Consider the following 22,803-nt stretch of genomic DNA (forward strand, 5'->3'; position numbering starts at 1 on the left):
TTAGTGAACTTTATTCCAGTGTGGATGTTATTGATTTAGTGGGTTTCTTCCAGTTGTGTACATTTAGTGATGACGAAGGTATTACCTAGACACTTGACCTAGAGTTTGGGTTGTATAGAGGGGATGGTTGTCCATTCTAATTGTTGCATTACTGCTTCTGCTATCAGTCCTGATATCGGGAACCCCATTGGTGTGCTGTTGTCCACTGAATCTATAGGGAGTTGAGAGGCATAGGTCTAGTCATTGTAGTATGCTTTTCTTGTTGATGCTGTCGTTGGGTGTCCTAGTTACCACTTTGTCCAATAATGTAGCAATGGTACTCTTGGCCAGGTCAATGTCTATAAATGTAAAGAGCGCTGTAACGTCAAATGAAATCATTACTTCATCCTCCTCTTGCAATGTTTCTGATGATGTTGAGCTCTTTGGAGGAGCCAATGTTATTCTATTAGGTGTTTTAGTCTTATTTGCAGCTGCAGGTAGGCATCCCTGGGAATGATATAATGGGGCTAAGGGGTGCTCCTGCTTTGTGAACCTTGGGTAGTCCGTATAATCAGGGTGTGTTGGATCCATTGGGTTTCATCTTTCGCATGTCTGTTTTGCTGAGGTCTTCTGCGCTGTGTAGTTGTTTCATTGTCATGGTAGTTCTTAAGTAGTGGTATCCCTGAATATTTTGTTTGCTTTCTGGTTGTGTGGTACATGGAACATTCCTAGTTCCTTTCTTACTCAGTCCCCTCCCACAACTCCTTTTCTGATACAGTTATGACTGTATTGGCACTGCTCTATGCACTTATACTGAACTGAAACAAAATAACCAAGTTTGCTTCCAGTTTTCATTCTTTCACCTTTATTTGATCCATCTTCAATTCTTCCCATCCATTCCTTGACTTCTGTTTACATTAAGCCACCAATTCCCAAAGTTACCTTGACGGCACTCCATCTCCCTCCTCCCACTCTGCTTTCTGTTAGGACTTCATTCCAGTCGCCCAGCTTCCCTTGTCACGTATCATTTATATCACCCACGTAGGACTTTTCCGGCACCTTTCTATTTCCTTACCGAGGGTTTCCTCCGTTGCAGTTAACTGAATCTTCAGCCTGTCCAACCCATTTTCCACACTTTGGCCCTCACTCCTTTCTCTCGAAACATGTCTTCCCTCCCTGACATCCTGATGTACCCCTGTCACTCCCAAGGCACTTTCTCAGGTAACCACAGAAATTGTAACACCTGCCTATATATCCTACCAACTGACTATCAAAGATCCCAAATGTGTTTTCCAGGTGAAGCCCCACCCATTACTTGTACTTCGTTCAACTTAATCTACTATGCATGCTGCTCAAAACAGTCTCCTCTACACTGGTCACACCAAATGTAGACTTGGTGAGCACTTTGTAGAACACTTGTCTGCAAGAACGACTTTGCAGTTATTTGCTATTTCAATACACCCTCACCTTGCTATCATGCTAATATTGCCGTCCTAGCCCTTCTGCAGTGCTCCAGCAAACCAACGCAAGCTGGAGGAATAGCACCTAAACTTCCACTTAGGCAATTCACAGCCTTCAGGTTTCAACATTAAACAACTCAGACCATGTATTTTGTCTTTCATTTTGATTAAGCCTGCCCCCACTCAGTTTCTCGTTTTTGTAGACTTGCTTTCAGTACAGCTAACATTGTTTTCATCTGAATTCCACTGCCAGTAACACTTACATTGCTTTTTGCTCTGGGGGACTCTTACCATCTGATCAATTGTTCCTCTTCCCCTTTTACAGCATAAAATCCATCACATTTACATCCTCCTTCAGTTCTGAAAAGTCATACTAAACTTAAAATATTAACTATTTTTTGTCTACCGATGTTATCAGACAGTTAAGTCTCTCCTGAATGTTTACTGTTATTTCAGATCTCCAGTAACGGCATTACTTTGCCTTTATTTCCTTCAACTCGGTTGATTCTTAACAGACTCTGCTTCAACTGAACCAAATAAAACAAGAATTATCTGACACAGTCGCTTTTCAAAACAGTCTGAGCAGGGTCTACAGCAGGCATTTATCAATCATGTGATTTCCAGGAAGCCTCGTTAAAACAAAATCCTCCAATATCCACAGACTATAATTTGAAGAATTAAAGAAACCACTCCATCTTTGCTAACAAACATGAAATAAGCTCCTTCCACAATCCTTCAAAGCTCAAGTCTTTCAAACCATACAAAATAAAAAAAACATTTTCGCAAATCAACTGGGAGGCATGTGGTGGAAGAAATTCGAAGAAAAGGAAATACTGAACATTGGGTATTAAGAAAAATGCTGCAATCTGATGTAAGAAGAAATTCATTCACATCACATAGCTATACTGTTGAATTCCAATAGCTACCATTTTATTTTTAAATAAATCTGTCCTTCCCAAAAATTTAAAGCACCTCACTTGCCATTTAGTAAGACTTCTAAAACTGAAGACTGAACTTGTTGATTTGCAGTTTCTATTTCTATAGGCAGCTCTCCCATAATGACACAATTAAAATCAGAATACATTTTTCTTACAGTGCATGCATTCACACAACATAATAGATTTTATGCTGTGCAGCTAGACTGTACCACAATGTAAACTATGCATAAAATTCAGAACCAAACTGCATTTAGTTCTATAAAAATGTCAATATTTTATGTCAGTCATTTCAAATTTTTTTCTACTGACAATGTTTCTCTTTCAACTAGCAGTAAATCTGAACTGGGATTAGAGGCATTTCCACAGACTATAACTGCTTTACAATAAGGTGAAATAAGCTACTACACTTTTATGAAGCAGAACTAATCCCAAACCATCAGTACCAAAGTGAGAAGCCATAAAAGTTTGCTACACTCGTAGCCAATGAGAATACTATTTGAACTCTGATCTTCTGGCTTTGAGTCCAGCACTTTAATGGGCATAAGGTAAGACTATCAATTTATTTTCATTTGCTCATTGCTTACAAACAAATAATTACAGTTCCCTATCTGCTCATCACTGCTACTGTTGTTCTTTTGTTCCAAAAGTATGATTGTATCAAGATATTTTGGTAAAACAATTTTAAACATGCCATGTAAGTATAATATGGTGTGAATTTTCAATGCAAATTCTATGCAGAATGACAAACACCAAACTAGATATTTAACACTTCACATAAATGGACCAATGGGCTCTTGAGTAAAAGAAGGATGTTCTTAATACCCAAGAACAGGTTCAAGTAGGCTCTCACATATGAAAGCCTGAGATAGGTCACTTGCCTTTAACTGCTTCTAGACCTCAAGAATATTTGTTTTGCACAAAGGTGTTATGTGCAATGGTTATTGATAAAGACCACATCTGAGGGCTATCAATTTCAGGTGTGTCTTCCCCCCTCCCACAATCCTCCCTGACTTGGCACACAGAACAGAAAAATATACTCAGACATACAGTTATCTTCATATTTCACAAAGCAGTCATTACAAAATGCAATAAAAACATAATATTGCAAGTAAACATAAAATGCTGGAGAAGTTCAGCAGGTCCAGCATAACTGCATTCAGAACTCATACAGGACTCAAAACATTACCTGTTTCTCTGTCCATAGATGTTGCCAGCTGTGGTGTGTTTCTCTAACATTGTTCGTTTATTACAAAAATGCAAAACAATAAAGAGAAGCAGAAGAAATTTTTACAAATAGACAGTACATTTGAGAAATTCACCAAGTATGTCACTAACAAGTTAGTTTGAAAGCTTACTGAATGAACATATGATGTGGAGGAGCTGATGTTGGACTGGGGTGGACAAAGTTAAAAATCACATAGCACTAGGTTATAAGTCCAACAAATTTATTTGGAAGCACTAGCTTTCTGAGCGCTGCTCCTTCATCACTTCAAGAAGGAACAGCACTTCGAAAGCTAGTGCTTTCAAATAAACCTATTGGACTATAACCTGGTGTTGTGTGATATTTAAAGGAATGAACATAGATGTTGCAAATTGATGGATTTGGCAGTTAATTAGGTTGAACTACAAATTGCTGTAAAACGTAAAAAAAAATTAGTCCGTCTCATCACTTGTGATGGTGACCTTATGAATGTTTTACAATTATTTCTCAGCTTTCATCAACATCAGAGTTGATCATGCAGAGTTTCTTCATAGTTCTCCACCTGTCCTTCAACATTACACTGGTACGGTTGTTGAAATCATAGTGCTCCAGAATTTTGGCCCAGTTTCCAGATCCAAATCTTTTCACTCCTTCCTTTAGCAGCTTGTCCTCTTCATATAACCACGGCTTCAAAACAAAATAAATAAATATTTATTTCAGTACAGTGAAAGATAATTTGTGTGTCTTCATCTAATTGAATAAAGATATAAACATTCTCTCTTAAAAATTACAAGTGTTGTTTGGTTACTGCATGAGATATTGAAGAACTTTTGAAATTAAGTGCATATAATCACTAACGGCACAGGTGCAAGGATGATAATTCTGACTTGTCCCATAAATACGTTAAGTAAAGAATTATAGACAAAAAGAAAAGTGGTTAATGGAATTTTTGTGGACCAGAGGGATGCAAACAATGCTGATTCTCCAAAGGTCTGTCAATTTGAAATGATTGCTCATTCCAAAAACACACATACATACACACACACATATAAGTAACTGTAGACTTGGGTATGCTACAAGGTAATAGCAAAATTTGTGAATGACATAGTACATAGAGCGTCAGACACCAAGGACTGCATTATAGAGGTTTATAAAATCATGAAGTGCATGGATTGGATAAACAGACAAGGTCTTCTCCCTGGGGTAGGGGAGTCCAGAACTAGAGGGCATAGGTTTAGTGTGAGAGGGGAAAAATTTAAAAGAGACCTAAGGGGCAACTTGTTCATGCAGAGGGTGATGCGTGTATGGAATGAGCTGCCAGAGGAAGTGGTGGAAGCTGGTACAATTACAGCATTTAAAAGGCATCTGGATGGGTTTATGAATAGGAAGGGTTGAGAGGAATATGGACGAAATTCTGGCAAATGGGACTAGATTAGGTTAGGATATCTGGTTGGCATGAACGGGTTGGACCGAAAGGTCTGTTTCCACACTATACATCTCTATAATTCTATCACTCTGGTTAACTATTAAGAGAATGTGAGAAATTTTAGATGTGCATAGAGTAGATAAATTGTCAAGGAAATTTAGTGGACCTAAGTGTGTTTCTTTTGGGGGGATTGGTGGGTGGTGCAGAGGATTAGAGAAAATGTGCAACAAAAAAGACATTGAATACAGATGCAAAAGACATCTAGGGATTTCAACAACAATATCTTAAAAGTTATGAAGACAAACTTAAAAAGCTGAGAACAGATAATACTGGATCCTAGGTTTGTAAACATGGACATGAAACATAAAACCAAAATTTGATGATTAGATTTCACCATAATTTTAGTGGTGCTACCCTTTGTCTTCTCTGGCTTTATTAAAGCCTCCTTTAGTCCACATCTCAATGTTAGCAACCCATAAGATCTCCCCTCATGAGAACAAATGCACTGGTTAAAACTTTATAATTCAAATACAAGCCCAAGAACAGTGAAACATGAAGAGAAAGCATTATATTAAACTAATTAGGTTGTTCTTCTATATTCCAATGAGTATAGGTCCAGTCTAACAAATTCCTCCTCATAAGACAATTCCTCTATTCCTGGGATCAGCCTCATGAACCTTCTCTGGATGGTCTCCAATGCCAATATGTCTTTCCATAGGTAAGGGGCCCAAAGTTCTTTACAGTATTCATTTAAGACTGAGATGAAGAAACATTTCTTCAATTACAGGATGCTCAACCTGTGGAATTTACTACCGTGGAAGGCTATGGAGGCCAAGTCACTGAATATACTCAAGGAAGAATTTTTTAAAGATAAAGACATCAAGAGGTATGGGAAGAATGCAAGAAATGGCATTGAGATAGAGTATCAGTCATGATCACCCTGAATGGTGCAGCAAGCTCAAAGGGCCAAATAACCTACTCCTGTTCCTAGTTTTTATCTTTATTTTTTCCATAAATTGTTTTTCAAAGATTGTTAGGCATTAACTTTGACAGCTGGTTGAAGAAACAAGTCCAAATTTAATATCATTTGGCAAAATACCTTTGTTAATGCACACCAAGGAGGAGTGGCTGTGATTTTATCACATTCCTCCAAAATTTCATTTGGAGCAGGACTTGTGAGGAAAGTGCTCTGCCTACACCAGGGAAAGTTGGGATAGATGAAAGAAATCAGTGACACCAGAAGAATCACAAGCATTCTAACTGGCAACCCAAAATAACAGTAGAAAATGTTTGACAGCCAGATTGTCAGGTCTCTCCCCTAGCCACTATTCGGGGGTTTTAGAAGTAAAACTGAAATGTCAAACATATTCAAAATTGAAACTGTTGATGTTTTGATCAAAATAATAGCTAGCAACTACTAAAATACATCACAATTAGAGATACACTGCCATTCTTCTGGAGGAAGATCAACGCAGTAAATGGGCAAAAAGGGAAAACCTAATTAAGATGACGACACTTTCTCTGAAGAATGTCCCTCCTATGATTACATCTCAAAGGACCGATAAATGATCTTTAAAAAGCTGTACATTGATAAAGTGATCAACTCTCCAATGTACTATAATGAAAAAAAAAAGGATTGATTGTTTCTTTTATGACTTCTACAATGTAACGTTTTAGTCCATGATTAGTCCAGAGTTTCCTTTCATCAAGTGCTTACTCTTTTCTTCCTTGGCACTTCTGAATTAGATGACAGAGATTGCTTTTTACTTTCCACCAGATGTCCACTACTTGTGGATTTCTTCTCTGCAAAATAAAACAACAGGCAATAACTTTACAGCTGCAAAAGCCTTCATCTTCTTCACACATTACCTCGCGCTTGTTTCACTAATTTCTACATTAGCATTTAGGTTTCTAAACTGAACTGTATTTTTAAATACAGCACTTCATCAATGCTGTAGTTTGGCCAGTTTCATACAAATGCAGATTGTTGGTTTTAGAGAAAAGTTTTTTAAACAAATAACATTCTCTCTCTACTTCAGTGTTCTAGCATCCAACCTCTTTTTCAAAGCTGAAGAGCTAGGGCGGTGGTTTTTTTGAACTTTGAATGTTTTGGCACCTCAAGAATGGAGGAGAAGGAGAAAGTGATATAAGGATGGAAAAGTTGATCGTACTCAAACATTTCCATTTCTCTTATGCTTCCAGTGGCGTAGCAGCAATCAGGAACTTTCAGAATGGGCAGTGATGGGTGCGAAGCTGTGTCTTACACCTTGTTACTAAAATATTCCAGTCATTAGTTTGATTGCAGTTTGGGTCAGAGAATTCAACTTTCACAGCGTAGGATGAAAGCTCAATTCAACATAAACACATCTTATACTTGATTATTGGCCAACTCTACCTGAAAAAAAATCTTAATTAATTTCCAAGGATCAGAGGCTAAGGCTATGACAACAACTTGTATTTATATAATGCTTTAATATAATGCATCAAGTCCTCATTTAAGTTAAAGTAGTTAAGTCAGCCACCAAAAAAATGTTCCTTCAAGTGAATCAGTGGTTCTCACAGGACTAAATTTCAGAGATAATGTTCAGTTTTTTTTATATCCTTCACACCCAAAAAAAAATCAACATAGAAGTACATGGATGTGTAGCACTGTACACTCCTAGCTGAAATAGTTTGCAAACTAAACTACATCACTGATTATAAAAGAAATAAAATAAACTATAAGGAACACATTTAAAATACCTATATTTTCAGAATATTACAGTGATCAGACTCCATCTACTGGCAGAAGCTGTTCCGTGCAGATAGCAGCTGAAGTCTCAGACTGTCTGCACTGAACAACTTCTACTGCTAAATAGAGACCCAATGACTTCAGTGCAAGTTCAGAATGTGAACCAGGAGTGATGCTGGCAGCTAAGAGAATAACAGATATTGAGGTCTAAACTATAAAGCAAAGGTGGGAGGCAAGATCAGGTAAGTAATGCAGGAGGCAGCAAGGCGGAATGCAGAGAGAGAGAGAGAGAAGACGCATTGGGAGAAAAATTACATGGGAAGCCAGGTGTCAGAACAGGATGTCTATGGGAAACAATGCTAAAGTGAAACTGGCAACATTAAATAGATATACTGACACAATTTTACTCATGCTGTTAAAGTGAAATGATGTTAACTGAATTCAAGTTAAGCAGGGGCTTACTATATACATCTCAAGTAGTTTAACAGGAATGTTGTAACAGATGGCCTCCTTTTTCAAAGACCACAATTTCTTGTCCCATGTGGTTGATTATGCCGTCCAACGCATTTCCTCCACTTCCCACACTTCTGCCCTTGAACCCCACCCCTCCAATCGCAACAAGGACAGAACTCCCATGGTCCTCACCTTCCACTCCACCAATCTCAGGATACATTGTATCATCCCCCGCCATTTCTGCCGACTACAAACAGATCCCACCACCAGATATATATTTCCCTCCCCACCCCTAATGTGTTCCAGAGAGACCAATCCCTCCACGCCTCCCCTGTTTGGTCCATGCCCCCCGCCAACCCACCCTCCCCTCCCGAAACCTTCAACTGTCACTGCAAGAAATGCAAAACCTGCACCCACACTTCATCTCCATCCAAGACCCCAAAGGATCCTTCCACATGACAGAAATTTATCTGTACTTCCACACACATCATTTACTAAATTCTTTGCACCCGATGTGGTCTCTTCTACACTGGGGAGACAGGATGCCAACTTGCGGATCGTTTCAGTGAACATCTCTCGGACACACGCATTAAACAAACTCCACCGCCTTGGGGCTGAACACTTTAACCCCGCCACCCCGCCCCCTCCCCCAGTCTGCCAAGGACATGCAGGTCCTGGGCCTCCTCCATTGTCAAACCCTGACACTTGACACCTCGAGGAAGAATGCTTCATCTTCTGTCTTGGGACCCTCCAACTACATTAGGATAAATGTGGATTTCACCAGTTTCCTCATTTCCCCTCCACCTTACCCAAGTCCCAACCTTCCAACTCGGTACTGCCCTTTTGAACAGTCCCACCTGTCCATCTTCTTTCCCAAACATCTGCTTAACCCTCCTCTCCGACCTATCACTTTCACCACCACAGCGCCACCCACCCCCCTGCCATCTTCATCCACCTATTGCATTCCCAGCTACCTTCTCCCCAGCCCCACCCCCCTCCCATTTACCACTCAGCCCACCGGCCCACAAGTCACATTCCTATGAAGGGTTTATGCCCAAAACGTTGATTTTCCCGCTCCTCAGATGCTGCCTGACCTGCTGTGCTTTTCCAGCGCGCCAACTCTTCGACTCTGATCTCCAGCATCTGCAGTTCTCACTTTCTCCCAGGAATATTGTAAAGGAAAATCTTATATAGATTCACAAAATGAGATGTGACAGATGATGCTTTTAGGAAGATTCTTAGAATTTGAAAGAGAGGCAGAAACATTTAGGAATAGAATTCTAAGGAAGTGACATCGTGGTCATCAAAGGTGAAGTAATTAAAATTGTGATAGAGAAAAGAGCCAGATTTGGAGAACACATTTCTCAGAGAATTATGGGATTGGAGGAGATTATACAGATAGGAAATGCAAAGCCATTGAAGGATTTGAAAAGAATGCTAAGAATTTTAAAATCAAGGTATAATTTAATTTAAAGACAATGAAGCACAGAGTGTATGAGTCTTTGTATGATTTATTGGAATGCCAGGATAATGGGGTTTTGGTTGACTCCAAGTTTACAGAAAATGGAATGTGGAAGGCCAAGCAGGACTGCGTTGGAATATTCGCGAGGTAACAAAGGACAGATGAGAACTTTAGCAGCAGATGTGGCCCAGGCAGGGCAAAATCACACAACACCAGGTTATAATCCACCAGGTTTATTTGGAAGCATTAGCTTTCGAGGCGCTGTGAAAGTTAATGCTTCCCAATAAACCTGTTGGACTATAACTTGGTATTGCGTGATCTTTAACTTTGTCCACCCCCGTCCAAGACCAGCCCCTCCAAATTGTAAAAGAAATAGGCAGTCATAGTGATGGTGCTTCTGTGGGGTCACAAGCTAATTCTGGGGTCAAATATGGCACCAAGACTGCAACAGGCTGATTCAGGCTCTTACAGCTCCCCAGGGTGAGGGTTGACGTTGTTCCAAGGAAAAGAAGTGACTTTGATATTCCCAATAGTGAGTTTTGTAATTGAAGAGGTAAGGCAACACTATTCTCAATATTTAACTTGAAGGGATATAAAAAGCAGGGAAATGGGACAATTTGGGAAGCTCTTTCACAGATTCATAGACTCCCTAAAGTGGAGAAAGAGGCCACTCGATTCATCCATTCTGCACCAACCCTCCGAATAGCATCCCACCCAGACCTTTAAAGCCATGGCTAACCTACCTAGTCTGCATATCCCTGAACAGTACCAGCAATTTTTAGGATGGCCAATCATTCTAACCTGCAAACCTTTGGAGTGTGGGAGGAAACTAGTGCACCCAGAGGGGACCATGCAGACATAGGGGAAATGAGCAAACTCCACACAGAGAGCTGGCTGAGGGTGGAATTGAACCCGGGTCCCTGGTTCTGTGAGGCAACAGTACTAATTACTGAGTCACCGTGCCGCTTACAAAGAACCAGTACAGACACAATGGGTCTAACGGCCTTCTCTATTAGAGAATCATATAGATGTACAGCACGGAAACAGACCCTTTGGTCCAACCCGTCCATGCCAACCAAATATCAGAACCCAATCAGCACCCGGCTCATATCTCTTCAAACCCTTCCTATTCATATACCCACCTAAATGTCTTTTAAATGTTGCAATTGTACCAGCCTCCACCATTTCCTCTGGCAGCTCATTCCATACATGCACCACCCTCTGCGTGAAAAGGTTGTCCCTTAGGTCTCTTTTATATCTTTCCCCTCTCACCTTAAACCTATGCCCTCTAATTCTGGGCTCCCCTACCCCAGGAAAAAGACTTTGTCTATTTATCCTATCCATGTCCCTCATAATTTTGTGAACCTCTATGAGGTCACCCCTTCACCCTCTGACGCTCCAGGGAAAACAGACCAAGCCTATTCAACCTCTCCCTATAGCTTAAATCCTCCAACCCTGGCAATCTCCTTGTAAATCTTTTCTGAACCCTTTCAAGTTTCACAACATCTTTCCGATAGGAAGGAGACCAGGATTGCACACAATATTCCAAAAGTGGTCTAACCAATGTCCTGTACAGCCGCAACATGACCCCCCAACTCCCGTACTCAATGCTCTGACCAATAAAGGAAAGCATACCAAATGCCTTTTTCACTATCCTATCTGCCTGCGACTCCACTTTCAAGGAGCTATGAACCTGCACTCCAAGGTCTCTTTGTTCAGCAACACTCCCTAGGACCTTACCATTAAGTGTTTGAGTCCTGCTAAGATTTGCTTTCCCAAAATGAAGCACCTCACATTTATCTGAATTAAACTCCATCTGCCACTTCTCAGCCCATTGGTCCACCTGATCAAGATCCTGTTGTAATCTGTGATAACTTTCGTCACTGTCCACTACACCTCCAATTTTGGTGTCATCTGCAAACTTACTAACCGTACCTCATGCTCACATCCAAATCATTTATATGAATGATGAAAAGTAGTGGACCAGTACCGATCCTTGTGGCACTCCACTGGTCACAGGCCTCCACCACTACCCTCTGTCTTCTACCTTTGAGCCAGTTCTGTATCCAAATGGCTAGTTCTCCCTGTATTCCAGGAGATCTAACCTTGCTAACCAGTCTCCTTTGGGGAACCTTATCGAACGCCTTATTGAAGTCCATGCAGATCACATCAATCGCTCTGCCCTCATCAACCCTCTTCGTTACTTATTCAAAAACCTCAATCAAGTTTGTGAGACTTGATTTCTTGATTACTTGATTCTGAACTTGTAGGCCATTGCTGCTGTCTTTTGATTGTGACTGCTGAAACACATCTTAATCAAGAGCCCAGATTTTCTAATTGGAAGATAGTCATTGCAATAAAGTAGCCGAGGAGATGTGCTGGGAATCTCTTAGAAGTTCTGATGCACTAATTGCCAAAGAATTTCCCAGCAAATTCAAACTTCTGAAACCCTCTGTAAAAGTCTCCAACTCTGAGTTAGAGTCACAGAATTCCAAGGGTTCTGACTTACTTAACTGCATAGAGAGATTATCCTCCAACTTGACGTAATTGCCCAAACTGACATGTTCCTTCCCATAATCTCATCACTTGACTACACCCTTCAAACCAATGTAGGCCGTCATCCAGTTACCTGCCACCAACATCTTCACCCACTCTATCTTCTATCCATAACTGTCTCATGAAACTTTGAGATGTTTAAACTCCTTACTTATTGGAACACAGCAATTAGTGATGTAAAAAGGGAATGCTGGACCTGGCGACTGCTACTTTCAGAAGATTTGGGCTAAGATGGTTTCAACCTTGGCTCAGTGATAACACTTATCTTTAGTAGAAGGCTGCAGATTCAAGATCAATAATTACGAGCAATACTTCTATACAGTACACAGAACATAGAACACTGTAGCGCAGTACAGGCTCTTCAGCCCTTGACGTTGTGGTGACCTGTGGAACCAACTTACACTATTCCAGTTTCATCCATATGTTTATCCAATGACCAGTACCGAGGCTGTGCTTCAATTTTGTACATGTCATCTTTTGAATTAGATGTTAAACATGAGGCTTTCCTCTGCCTCTCAAGTGGATGTTAAAAGTTCCTCTTGACACTTCTCAAATAAAGCAGGGAAATCTCACTGCGGCATAGTCAATAGTTATTCCTCAATCAACACTGGAGAGTATTATTTGGTCCTTTACCTTATTGGTGTTTTCAGCATCTTGAGATCATGAAGCTATATTACAAATGTAAGCATTTTTCTTTCCCTTTCCTTACTGTGTGTTTTATACATGATCTGAAACATTCTCTGGAATGCTTCAACACATTGGACCATGGACCTAGATCAATGGTTCACAGAGTGAACTCAATCATTGAGTGGGTTGAAAAAAATACCAGCAAAGAATTTTCCAAAAGGAGAGTAAAAAAAACTGTAGCACAATTACTTTACTTTAATATGGCTGAGGTAACCCTGTTTCAAGCAGCATTGACTTATTTTTTCCTAGGGAGCATGAAAGAGGGAACATATTTTATTTTTCAGCTCAGCCATTAATCCACCACAACCAGACCCTAAATGCAAAGAAAACCACACAAAAAAAACAAAGTACTAAATATGCTGGAAACCTGAAACAGAAATTGCTGAAGGAACTCAGCAGGTCCGGCAGCATCGGTACAGAAATAGCAGAATTAACATTGTTGAAGGGTTACTGGACACAAAACATTAACTCTGCTTTCTTTCCACAGATGCTGCCAGGCCTGTTGCATTTCTCCTGCAATTTTGTTTTTGTTTTACATCTGAAATACATACTGTCATACATGGTGCTGAAAATCCACTTATAATTACAGGTGACAGGAAGTATGCTGGCCATAGCTAACAGCAAAATTGCAGCAAATTTGAAAATGATTTCCTACAGAGAGCTTTTGTCTTGTCCAAACACAGATCTAGATCTTATCGGCTATTCAGATTGGAAGGTTACAACTGATAATACAATGAATTATTACTGTAGGCTTGTATTTGGAATAATTAATGCCAATTAATGTTAATTACATTTTAATACACCTACTTTTCACAGATAACTTTTTCCTTTTCCCTCCAAAATCTTTGACCGCTTCAGACTTTATTGGTTTCCAACCCTTCTGCTCGACAAAACTGTAAAGCTTTCTTCTAGATCTGCAAGTAAATATATTTCACTTCATGATTTCAGCAGAGTAATATTTGTATTTGCTAACATTCAGAAGGAACTATCAAAAACAGGAACGCACCTGTAACTCAAAAATCTTAGAAGTAGCAATTGTCAGTATTATTGCCTCAGAGAATTGTTATCACAGAGGAGGTGGCCGCTCGGCAGATTGAGTGCACACCAAATCTCTGAGTGAGTATCAGTACGTAGTGCCATTTTCCAGACCTTTCATGTAATCTTACACATTTTTCTATATAAATAATCATAATTTGAATATCTCAGTTGAATTTACCTCGACTACACTTCCAGGCAGTGCATTCCAGACTTAAACCACTTGCTGTATGAAAATGTTCATTCTTATATTGCATTTGCTTCTTTTACAGATCATTTTACATCTGTGCCCTTGTTATTTTTACACGAACGAATCATTACTCCCAATCAGTTCTATCTAGATAAAGCAAGATTGATTAACCAAAATGATGGGCCAGTTATAGAGACAGAGAGTCATACAGCACGGAAAGAGACCCTTCAATTCAACTAGTCCATTCCTAACATTATCTCAAACTAAACTAGCCCAATCTGCCAGCTCCCAGTCCATATCCCTCCAAACCTTTCCTACTGATGCACTTATCCAAATGCCTTTTAAACGTTGTAACTATACCCACATTCACCACTTTCTTAAGACATTCATTCCACATGTGCACCACTCTCATGTAAGAACTTTGCCCCTCATGTCTTTTTTTAAAATCTCTGTCCATCCATCTTAAAAAAAGCTCCTCCTACACTTGAAATTCCCAATCCTAGGGGAAAGACAACTACCATTACCTCCATCTACGCCCCTCATCATTTTATAAACTTCTATAAGATCACCTCTCAACCTCCTATGCTTCAGTAAAAATAGTCCCAGCCTATCCAGCCTTCCTTTATAACTCAAACCTTCCAATTCTTGACAATGAGATGGGCTAATGATCAAATAAATATTGTGGCATGTAAATATTGTGGCAAGTATATAATCCCTACAGTGTAGAAACAGGCTGTTCAGTGCATCGAGTCCACACTGACCTTTCGAAGAACATCCCACCTAGACCCAGCCTTGTATTCCTGCATTTCCTATGGCTAGCTCACCTAGCCTGCATTTCCCTAGACACTATGGGGAAATTTAGCACGGCCAATCTACCCAAACTGCACATCCCTGGACTGTGGGGGGAAACGGGAGCACCCGGAGGAAATCCACGGAGACATGGTAAGAATATGCAAACTCCACACAGTCATCTAAAACTGGAACCGAAGCTACGTCCCTCGCACCGTGAGACAGCAGTGCAGAGCCACAGTGCTGCCCAACTCATTTTTGTCACCTCCTGCAGCAGGATTTGAATGCATGGCTCTTTGGAGTGTTCTGGGTTACTAGCCCAGACGTTATTACTGCACTGCCATTACCTCTCTTCTTAGCCCACTCTTCTCTCGATCAAATTTATCTTCATTATAAAAGTTTCTCAACTGTGCAACATTTCTCAGAAACTCTTCATTGTCTTCACATCCTTCCCAAAGTATAGCACCCAGAACAATACACTGTGCTCCAGTTATGATCTAATTAGTGTCTTACAGAGGTTCAGCATAATTGGCCCACACTGTATGTCACAATTACTAAAACCTAGAATACTGTTTGCTTGATTAACTCCACTGTATATCCATCCTATCACTTTTAATAACTTATGCACAAAAATACATGAACCTCTGCATTCATCTGCAAGAGGACCAAAAGGAGTAGGAGTGAAGTATCTAGTGCAGATAAGCATGATTCATCATTTGTAATCACAAAATAACTGGGATTTCAGCACTAAATGCCAACTGCAAATAAAACTATACTAGTTTGAGTAACATTTCAATTTTTTCAGTTCTATAATTTTGGAAAATATTAAATGCTAATACTCCATTTTATATTTCAACTTCATAAAACTTGTTCTAAAATCAAGAAGCTCTGAATACACCAAGACAGTAAGTTTAAAGCTCTCATTTTCATTATTTTATGAGCGTTTAGAAGTATATATTTTAATATCATATATACTTGTGTAAAGATGAATTTCTTAGACTATTTTTTTAAGATAAAATTTATGGGATCAACTATTACACAAATACAACGTTTGAAGAGCTGAATCCCTGGGATCGCGAGTCCAGAACTATAGAGCATAGGTTTAGGATGAGAGGGGAAAGATACAAAAGAGACCGAAGGGGCAACTTTTTCATGCAGAGGTTGGTACGTGTATGGAATGAGCTGCCAGAGGATGTGGTGGAGGTTGGTACAATTGCAACATTTAAAAGGCATTTGAATGGGTATAAGAATAGGAAGGGTTTGGAGGGATATGGGCCGGGTGCTGGTAGGTGGGACTAAATTGGATTGGGATATCTGGTTGGTGTGGACAGGTTGGACCAAAGGGTCTGTTTCCATGCTGTATACCTCTATGACTCCATTAGCAGAAGCCCAATTGATGTCTGAACGAATGAAGGAAAAAAAAACTGAACGACTTAGAGTAATTACTTGATAAAGATAATAGAAACGAAAATGCATGACAACTTGTGGCCGTCCTTCTGCCAATTTCTGATTACTTGTGTGCCAAATTGGTGTGAATTGTACATCAAAACACATAATAGCATGAAAAAAATTCATTTCATCAGCATAATATTTATGTATAGAATAATACTTTGACTCACAAATGTTGATCTGTTATCTGTGAAGAACCAGGGTCAACTTTTACACGAGATAAATGGAAAATTCCAGATTTTTTTGGCCAAACATAGGGGGCCGACATTTACTTGAGTATATACGGTATATAATTTAGTTACCAAATTCATAAATTATAGCAGGAAAAGTCAACGGGAAATCAGAAACATACAAGCATAACAAACCTGTGTGTATTTGGCTCTGCATTTTTTGCTTCGTCATCTGTTTCTCTTCTTGGTAAATCTTCCCTGTTGGGAATGAATGGATGGATTATCCAACATGTACCAAGTAGGATATAAATACAAAGAGCTAAAAAGATATTTCAAATGAAAGCAGCATTTTTCAGCTCAAGCTGTCTTAGCTTATCATAGCTGCAGGACTAAATTCTTGATCAATCAACTGAAAGGTTACATGTAAATTTGCAAGTGGAGGAACATTCAGTGTAGAAGGAAGAGACAACAGACCTGGAATACAGGTTAATAAGTTTAAAAATAAATGCATTCTCCAAGAAATGCACGAAACAACAGAGGACTCTTCAAAATCCTATTAATTCTTACTGTAGGATAGCCATTGAAAGAAAAGAATTACAAGTTAATCTATTTCATTCTCTGGATCCAATGTACTTCACAGGCGCAACTATCAGTTTGTAAAGCAATGATTTCTGAGTTCAGCACTCCCTGCACTGCCAGACCACAGTGCCTGTTTTCCCAATCCTGTGATAGTTTTGGGGAAAGCTCCCAGTATATCAGGAGTCTGGTCATTCTTTGCTGCAACTGGCACAGACCCCAGTGTCATCAGGCTTTGGAACTCAACTCCATACTTTTGTCAGGTGCCAGGAATAACAGAGATTTGGGTAACAATAGCAAGACGAGGTCAAGGAATTCAAAGGTGAGGAGTACTTTAAATTAGAGGCACTTGGAGAAACCTTGGAGTTGATGGGAAAAGAGTATAGACAGGACAAGATTCATCCAGCAGAATTCATAGTCTTTAGAGTTGACATACTGTGACTGATGGGGAATAGAAGCAATGAAAAGAATGAACCAATTAAACCTGTAAATGATACGCTTTTTTTAAAGCAGGTGAAGGTAAGTGGTAGAGCTAGAAGTAAACAGTCCTTTCAATGGAAAAGATTATGGTCTTTGTCGGTTGGAGTCAATCAGTACTGTAAACAGCTTGAAAATAAAACAATGGAGTCTTAGCAAATAGCTTGTTTCAGCAGCTAAAGAATATACAAACTGCTGCATTTTGAAAGTGAGGCAAATTAACACTGGTTGAAGGTTTTAAATATAAGTCTTGGTTCAAATTAGCTGAAAATCTTGCAAAGAACTCTGACAGAAATTGGACATGGAGAAACAAATTATTTTTATTATGCTACATTTCCCCATTACTTACACTATAATGGTCGTGTAACAGAAATGCTTGACTACCTGATTCAGACAGCAGAAAGCAGGAAGAAACTGAACAGCAAGTTCTCCCTTTTTTTATAAACCATCCAGAAAGCAACAGATAGTCACAAATCAAGCTACTGCACTTTTGTGTGAAAGAATATCATCACACACTCCAAGTCACATGTATTATGACAACTAATTTTTTTAAATCAAAAACCCCTTGTCCAACATACCAAACATTTCCTTCCCACAGTTCTCAGATTTTCAGAATAACTTTGCAATACGACTAAAACAGTATTGCACAAACCTGCTAATCTGACCTGAAATATCTTGCCTTTCAACCACTTTTGGATCTCTGACTTTAAAGAGACAAGACAAAACAAAATCAGCACACATCTGAATAACCATCAAAACAACCACTTTACAATTCTCATGAAGACCATGGACACATTTATAAAATTTGAAGATAAAAATACTTGAATGAGGCTCTATCAAGAATATAATTCCTATTACCGAATTCTTTGTACTAAACATAGCATTATTGAATGTTTGCATTATCCAGGGAAATAAATCTAACATCTGTAGATTTAAATAAATTGAAATTTTAATTATAGGTATGCCTTTGGAAGACTTTTCACCAACCTGTGGCTCCAGTGGTATCCAATATCCCAACTAAGTTTTGATTGTCCTGCCTTTCCCCCATCCCAATGTTTTGTAGGCAATCTCAAACTGCAGTCCATATTTAATAGCATTTCTACCTTTTCAACTTCAATTTAACCTCTACCTGGTCCAGTGCCTGTTCCCTGTTCTTTGAGTCTTTGCTTTCACCAATGGTAGCACTAAATCCTGGTCAATTTTACTACTTTACCCCTCCTGTTCATTGTAATACCTGTGCTGTCTTTTTGTGCATTCATTTCTACCCTTATTCAAATCCTTACTCCCTTGACATTTGCTTGTATGTCAGGCAAATTCCAAGGCAGAAAAGCTGATGGCTCTGAGCAGAATGCATAAACCTGATTCTGTGTTCCAATGTTGTTTTAAGTTGCAGTCATCATTCATACCCCAAACACTCAATAACCTTTAACTCTCAGCACTTCTTTTCATTATCGTGCTTGTGATTTACATGCCAGCCCAAATGATGTGCACAAGAGCGATATCATTCATGGACATTGCAAAATACAGATCAAATATTGAAGACATGGCAGAGGAAGCGATTGAGAATAAAATGATGTAAAAACATGAAGAAAATGATAATGAGAAAGAATTAGTGTCAGCAACCTCACTACAGGAGATCAGTTTAATAAACTTTTACCTTGTATATACTTTCGATTTGTCACACACTTGGTATTATTACTTTAAACAAAGTTACAACATGGACCCAGTTTATGTTTCAAATAAGCAGTTGTGATCACATCTTCAAAGTCTGTCCCCAATTCTTTTATTCCCTTTTTTCCCCAAATATCTACCTACCTCCCTCTTGAAAGTTGACTTGGCCTCCCTTTCAATTGCTAACTCTGCAGCTTGTTCATCAATTATACCATCCTCAACATAAAAATGTTCCTTCTCCTCTATGCCCTTACATTTAATTACACTTTCATTATAGACTCCTCAGTCATGTTAGTTGGCTCACGAAACAGCAATAAAAACCAATGAGATAGAAATATACAAATAAAGTTATTGTAGATTTGGACATTTTTTGTTTCGTTGGTTCCCATGGCATTCATCCAGGCTGGTACATTCAACACCCACCTTCCATTTGCTCAATAACACTACTGATCATAAAACCTCTGGCTCACGATGGTCTATACAAAACTTGTAGAGCTATACATGAACACACACACACACAAAAAATTACTTTACAACCTTTTGACAAGTCACAAAATAAAAGCAGTCTTAAAATGAAGCATTTGTGCCAGGGTCTGCAAAGAATCAACCGGGAACATAAATTCTCAGATGTCTATATAATGCAAAAGAATTAGGAAGACGTACTTAAATGTTGGAATCAGTTGATGTGCATTTGGAGGAAGGGTGAAGGGGTTGTACGTTGGAAGATAGCGATTAGTATGTCGAGACCATAAACAGATTTAAGAGGGAGATTGTGAGTTTATAATTTGGGGTAACAGTAAAAAACTCAGGTCACTGAAAACAGAAGCTACAAACAAATAAGAATTATTGCAGGTATCATACAAACAGTGGAGTTTTTGATGAGTTTTGCATTTCAGGTTTATGGAGATCAGGCCCTATAGTGCTTGAGCAAGAGAATCTGAAGCTTACAGAAGTGTACCTGTATTCCATTGACAGATGGGTTTGGGCAAGTGGAGGCGAGCATAATTAGAAGAGGATTATTGTAGTTTGAGTGCTGTTGAAACCAAGAAGGTGGAAGTACAGCTTTATATTGAATAGGATGCTAAAGTTGAAGACATTCATTTTGCACTTATAATGCAGTGAAACTCCCAGTCCTAGACAACACTGGCAAATAGATTAGAGCTACTAACAAATAGTCTGGTTGGTCTGATGTTGATGACATTAGTATTCCTAATGCTGAGCTGTAGGAAAACTTTAAGTCTAAATTCAATGTTTGATAGCACTTAAATATTGAAGGGATGAAGTGAATGATGACAATGGTTTGCTGACTCTTTGTCTGTGGATAAGCTGCTAAAGGTTAGTATCCAGGGTTACAATGAAAGGGAATAGAGTGAATTCTTCCACAACTTCAAAGTGATTGTAAGGAGCTGGAAAATCACTGTTAAGGTGATGTGGCTTTGATTAAACAGAAAAACGGAAGCAAACAAAGGCAGCTTCACTGAGTTGGATAATAGAAGATGGTGTGGTCAGTTTTGACAAAGACTGTAGAGGGATATGGTATCATAATCAAAGAGAGCAATACAGCAGTAGTTCACTGCTCACAGCAAGGATATATCTGAGTGAGGAAGGAGAACTCCAGGAAAATGGAGAAGTAACCATGGACAATGAGGGAAATCAAGGATAGCACCAAACTGATAAAAAGAACATACAATTAGACAAATATAAGTGGTAAGCCAGGGGATTGGGAAAGTTTTGGGAAAAAATATCAAAGAAAAAATGAAAGAAAATAACCTTTGAGGGTAAACTTGCAAGTAACAAACAGACAGCTTGAGTATCTTTAGAAATACAACAAAGGGAAAAGCTAAAGTGAACACTGGCCTCTGAAAGAATGAAGCTGGGGAAATTATAGTGGGAATTGGGAAATTTCTGAGGAATTGAATAAATACTTTGCATCAGTCTTCACAGTAGAACACACTAATAGCATTCAAAAATTACTAAGTGATCAAGGGGAAAAACGAGGAGATGAAATAAATACAATAACCATCGCTAAAAATGCTGGGGAAATTAATGGGGCTAAAGTTCAATAAGTCTCTGGACTCAATGGGATGTACCTGAGAAGATTAAAGCAAATGGAGACAGAGGTGGTGGATACATTAGTAGCAATCTTCCAAAATTCTTTAGATTCTGAAAAAGCCCCAGAAAACTGGGCAATTGTTAATACAGCACCTTTATTCAAAAAGGGAAGGTGACCAAAAAAGATAGCTATAGGTCAGTTGGCTTAAAGTTTGTCACTGGGAAAATGTTAGAGTCAATTATAAAGGATTAACAGCAGAGTGCTTAGAAATATAAGATGTGATCAAGCAGAGTCAGCATGGTTTCATGAAGGGAAAATGATACCTGACAAATTTACTAGTATGCTTTGAGGAGGTAACAGGCATGGCAGATAAAAGAGAAGCAGATGCAATATATGTGAATTTTCAGAAGGTACCCAAGAAGGGACCATGGTTACTTAATAAGAACCCATGGTATTGTGTTAGTATATCAACAGGGATGGAAGACTCTTCTGATATGGTGGCAGTATACCCACCTCTGGACTAGGAGCCCTGGACTCAAGTCCTACTCAATCCATAGGTGTTTAATAACATTTCCAATCAGGTTGATTTTAAAATATCTATTAACATGGATGGAGGATTGGCTAAGTAATAGGAGACACAGAGTTGGGATAAGGAAAGCATTTTCAGGAAGGTAACCTGTAACTAGTGAAGTGCCACAGGAACCATTGCTGGGCTACCATTAGTTACAATACGTATCAATGACTTGGATGAGGAAAGTGAAGGTACTATAGCTAAGTTTGTGGATGGCAAAAAAGGTGGGAAGTCAAGTACTGCAAAGAGCATGCAGAGGACTAGAGATAGATTAAGAAAGTGGTCAAGAACTTGATAAATGGAGTATAATGTGGGAAATTGCAAGGTTATGCACTTTGGCAGGAAGAGCAATTGAATATTATTTAAATAGGGAAAGACTTCTAAAAGCTACAGAACAGAGGGACTGAGAAGTCTTCATGCATTAATCACAAAAAAGCTAACATCCAAGTTCAGTGAGTAGTAGAGACAGCGCGTGCGAAGTTGTCCTTTATTTCAAAAAGAATGGAATATAAAATTAGGGAGATTTTGTTAAAAATATATAAGGCACTAGTCAAACCACAACTACAACACTGTGAACCATTTTGGGCTCCTTATGTAAGAAAAGATATACTGGCATTGGACGCAGTCCAGAAAAGATTCACTCGGCTGATATCAGGTATTGAGGGATTGTCTTAGGAAACAACCTTACTGAAACATGCAAGATTATTAAGGTAGTTGACTGGTTAGATGATGAAAAGTTGCTTCCCCTTGTGGGAGAGTCTTAGACCAGAGGGCATAATCCCACAATAAGACTTCACACATTTAAAACAGAGAAATTTCGTCTGAGAGTAGCAATTCTATGGAATTATTTATCATAGAGTGCAGTCAAGGTTGGGTTTGTTAAGCATATTCCAGACTGAGGTAGACAGATTTTTAAGGGATTGAAGAGT

General features: G+C 39.1%; 1 protein-coding gene across 1 annotated transcript in view; it reads right to left on the reverse strand.

Moving 5' to 3' along the window:
• Positions 1–2,893: 2,893 nt before the first annotated feature.
• The window catches only part of terf1 (telomeric repeat binding factor (NIMA-interacting) 1), a 51,214-nt gene continuing 31,304 nt past the window's right edge, over positions 2,894–22,803 (reverse strand). Inside the window, exons 7-10 of the mRNA XM_072571409.1 lie at positions 16,722–16,784; positions 13,701–13,807; positions 6,722–6,807; positions 2,894–4,265 (exon numbers count right to left, since the gene is read on the reverse strand). Coding sequence (XP_072427510.1) covers positions 4,086–4,265; positions 6,722–6,807; positions 13,701–13,807; positions 16,722–16,784 — 436 coding nt within the window. The 3' untranslated portion in view covers positions 2,894–4,085. The remainder of the gene's footprint in view (positions 4,266–6,721; positions 6,808–13,700; positions 13,808–16,721; positions 16,785–22,803) is intronic.

The sequence above is a fragment of the Chiloscyllium punctatum genome, chromosome 5, assembly GCF_047496795.1.
Source record: "Chiloscyllium punctatum isolate Juve2018m chromosome 5, sChiPun1.3, whole genome shotgun sequence".
NCBI classification, from domain to species: domain Eukaryota; kingdom Metazoa; phylum Chordata; class Chondrichthyes; order Orectolobiformes; family Hemiscylliidae; genus Chiloscyllium; species Chiloscyllium punctatum.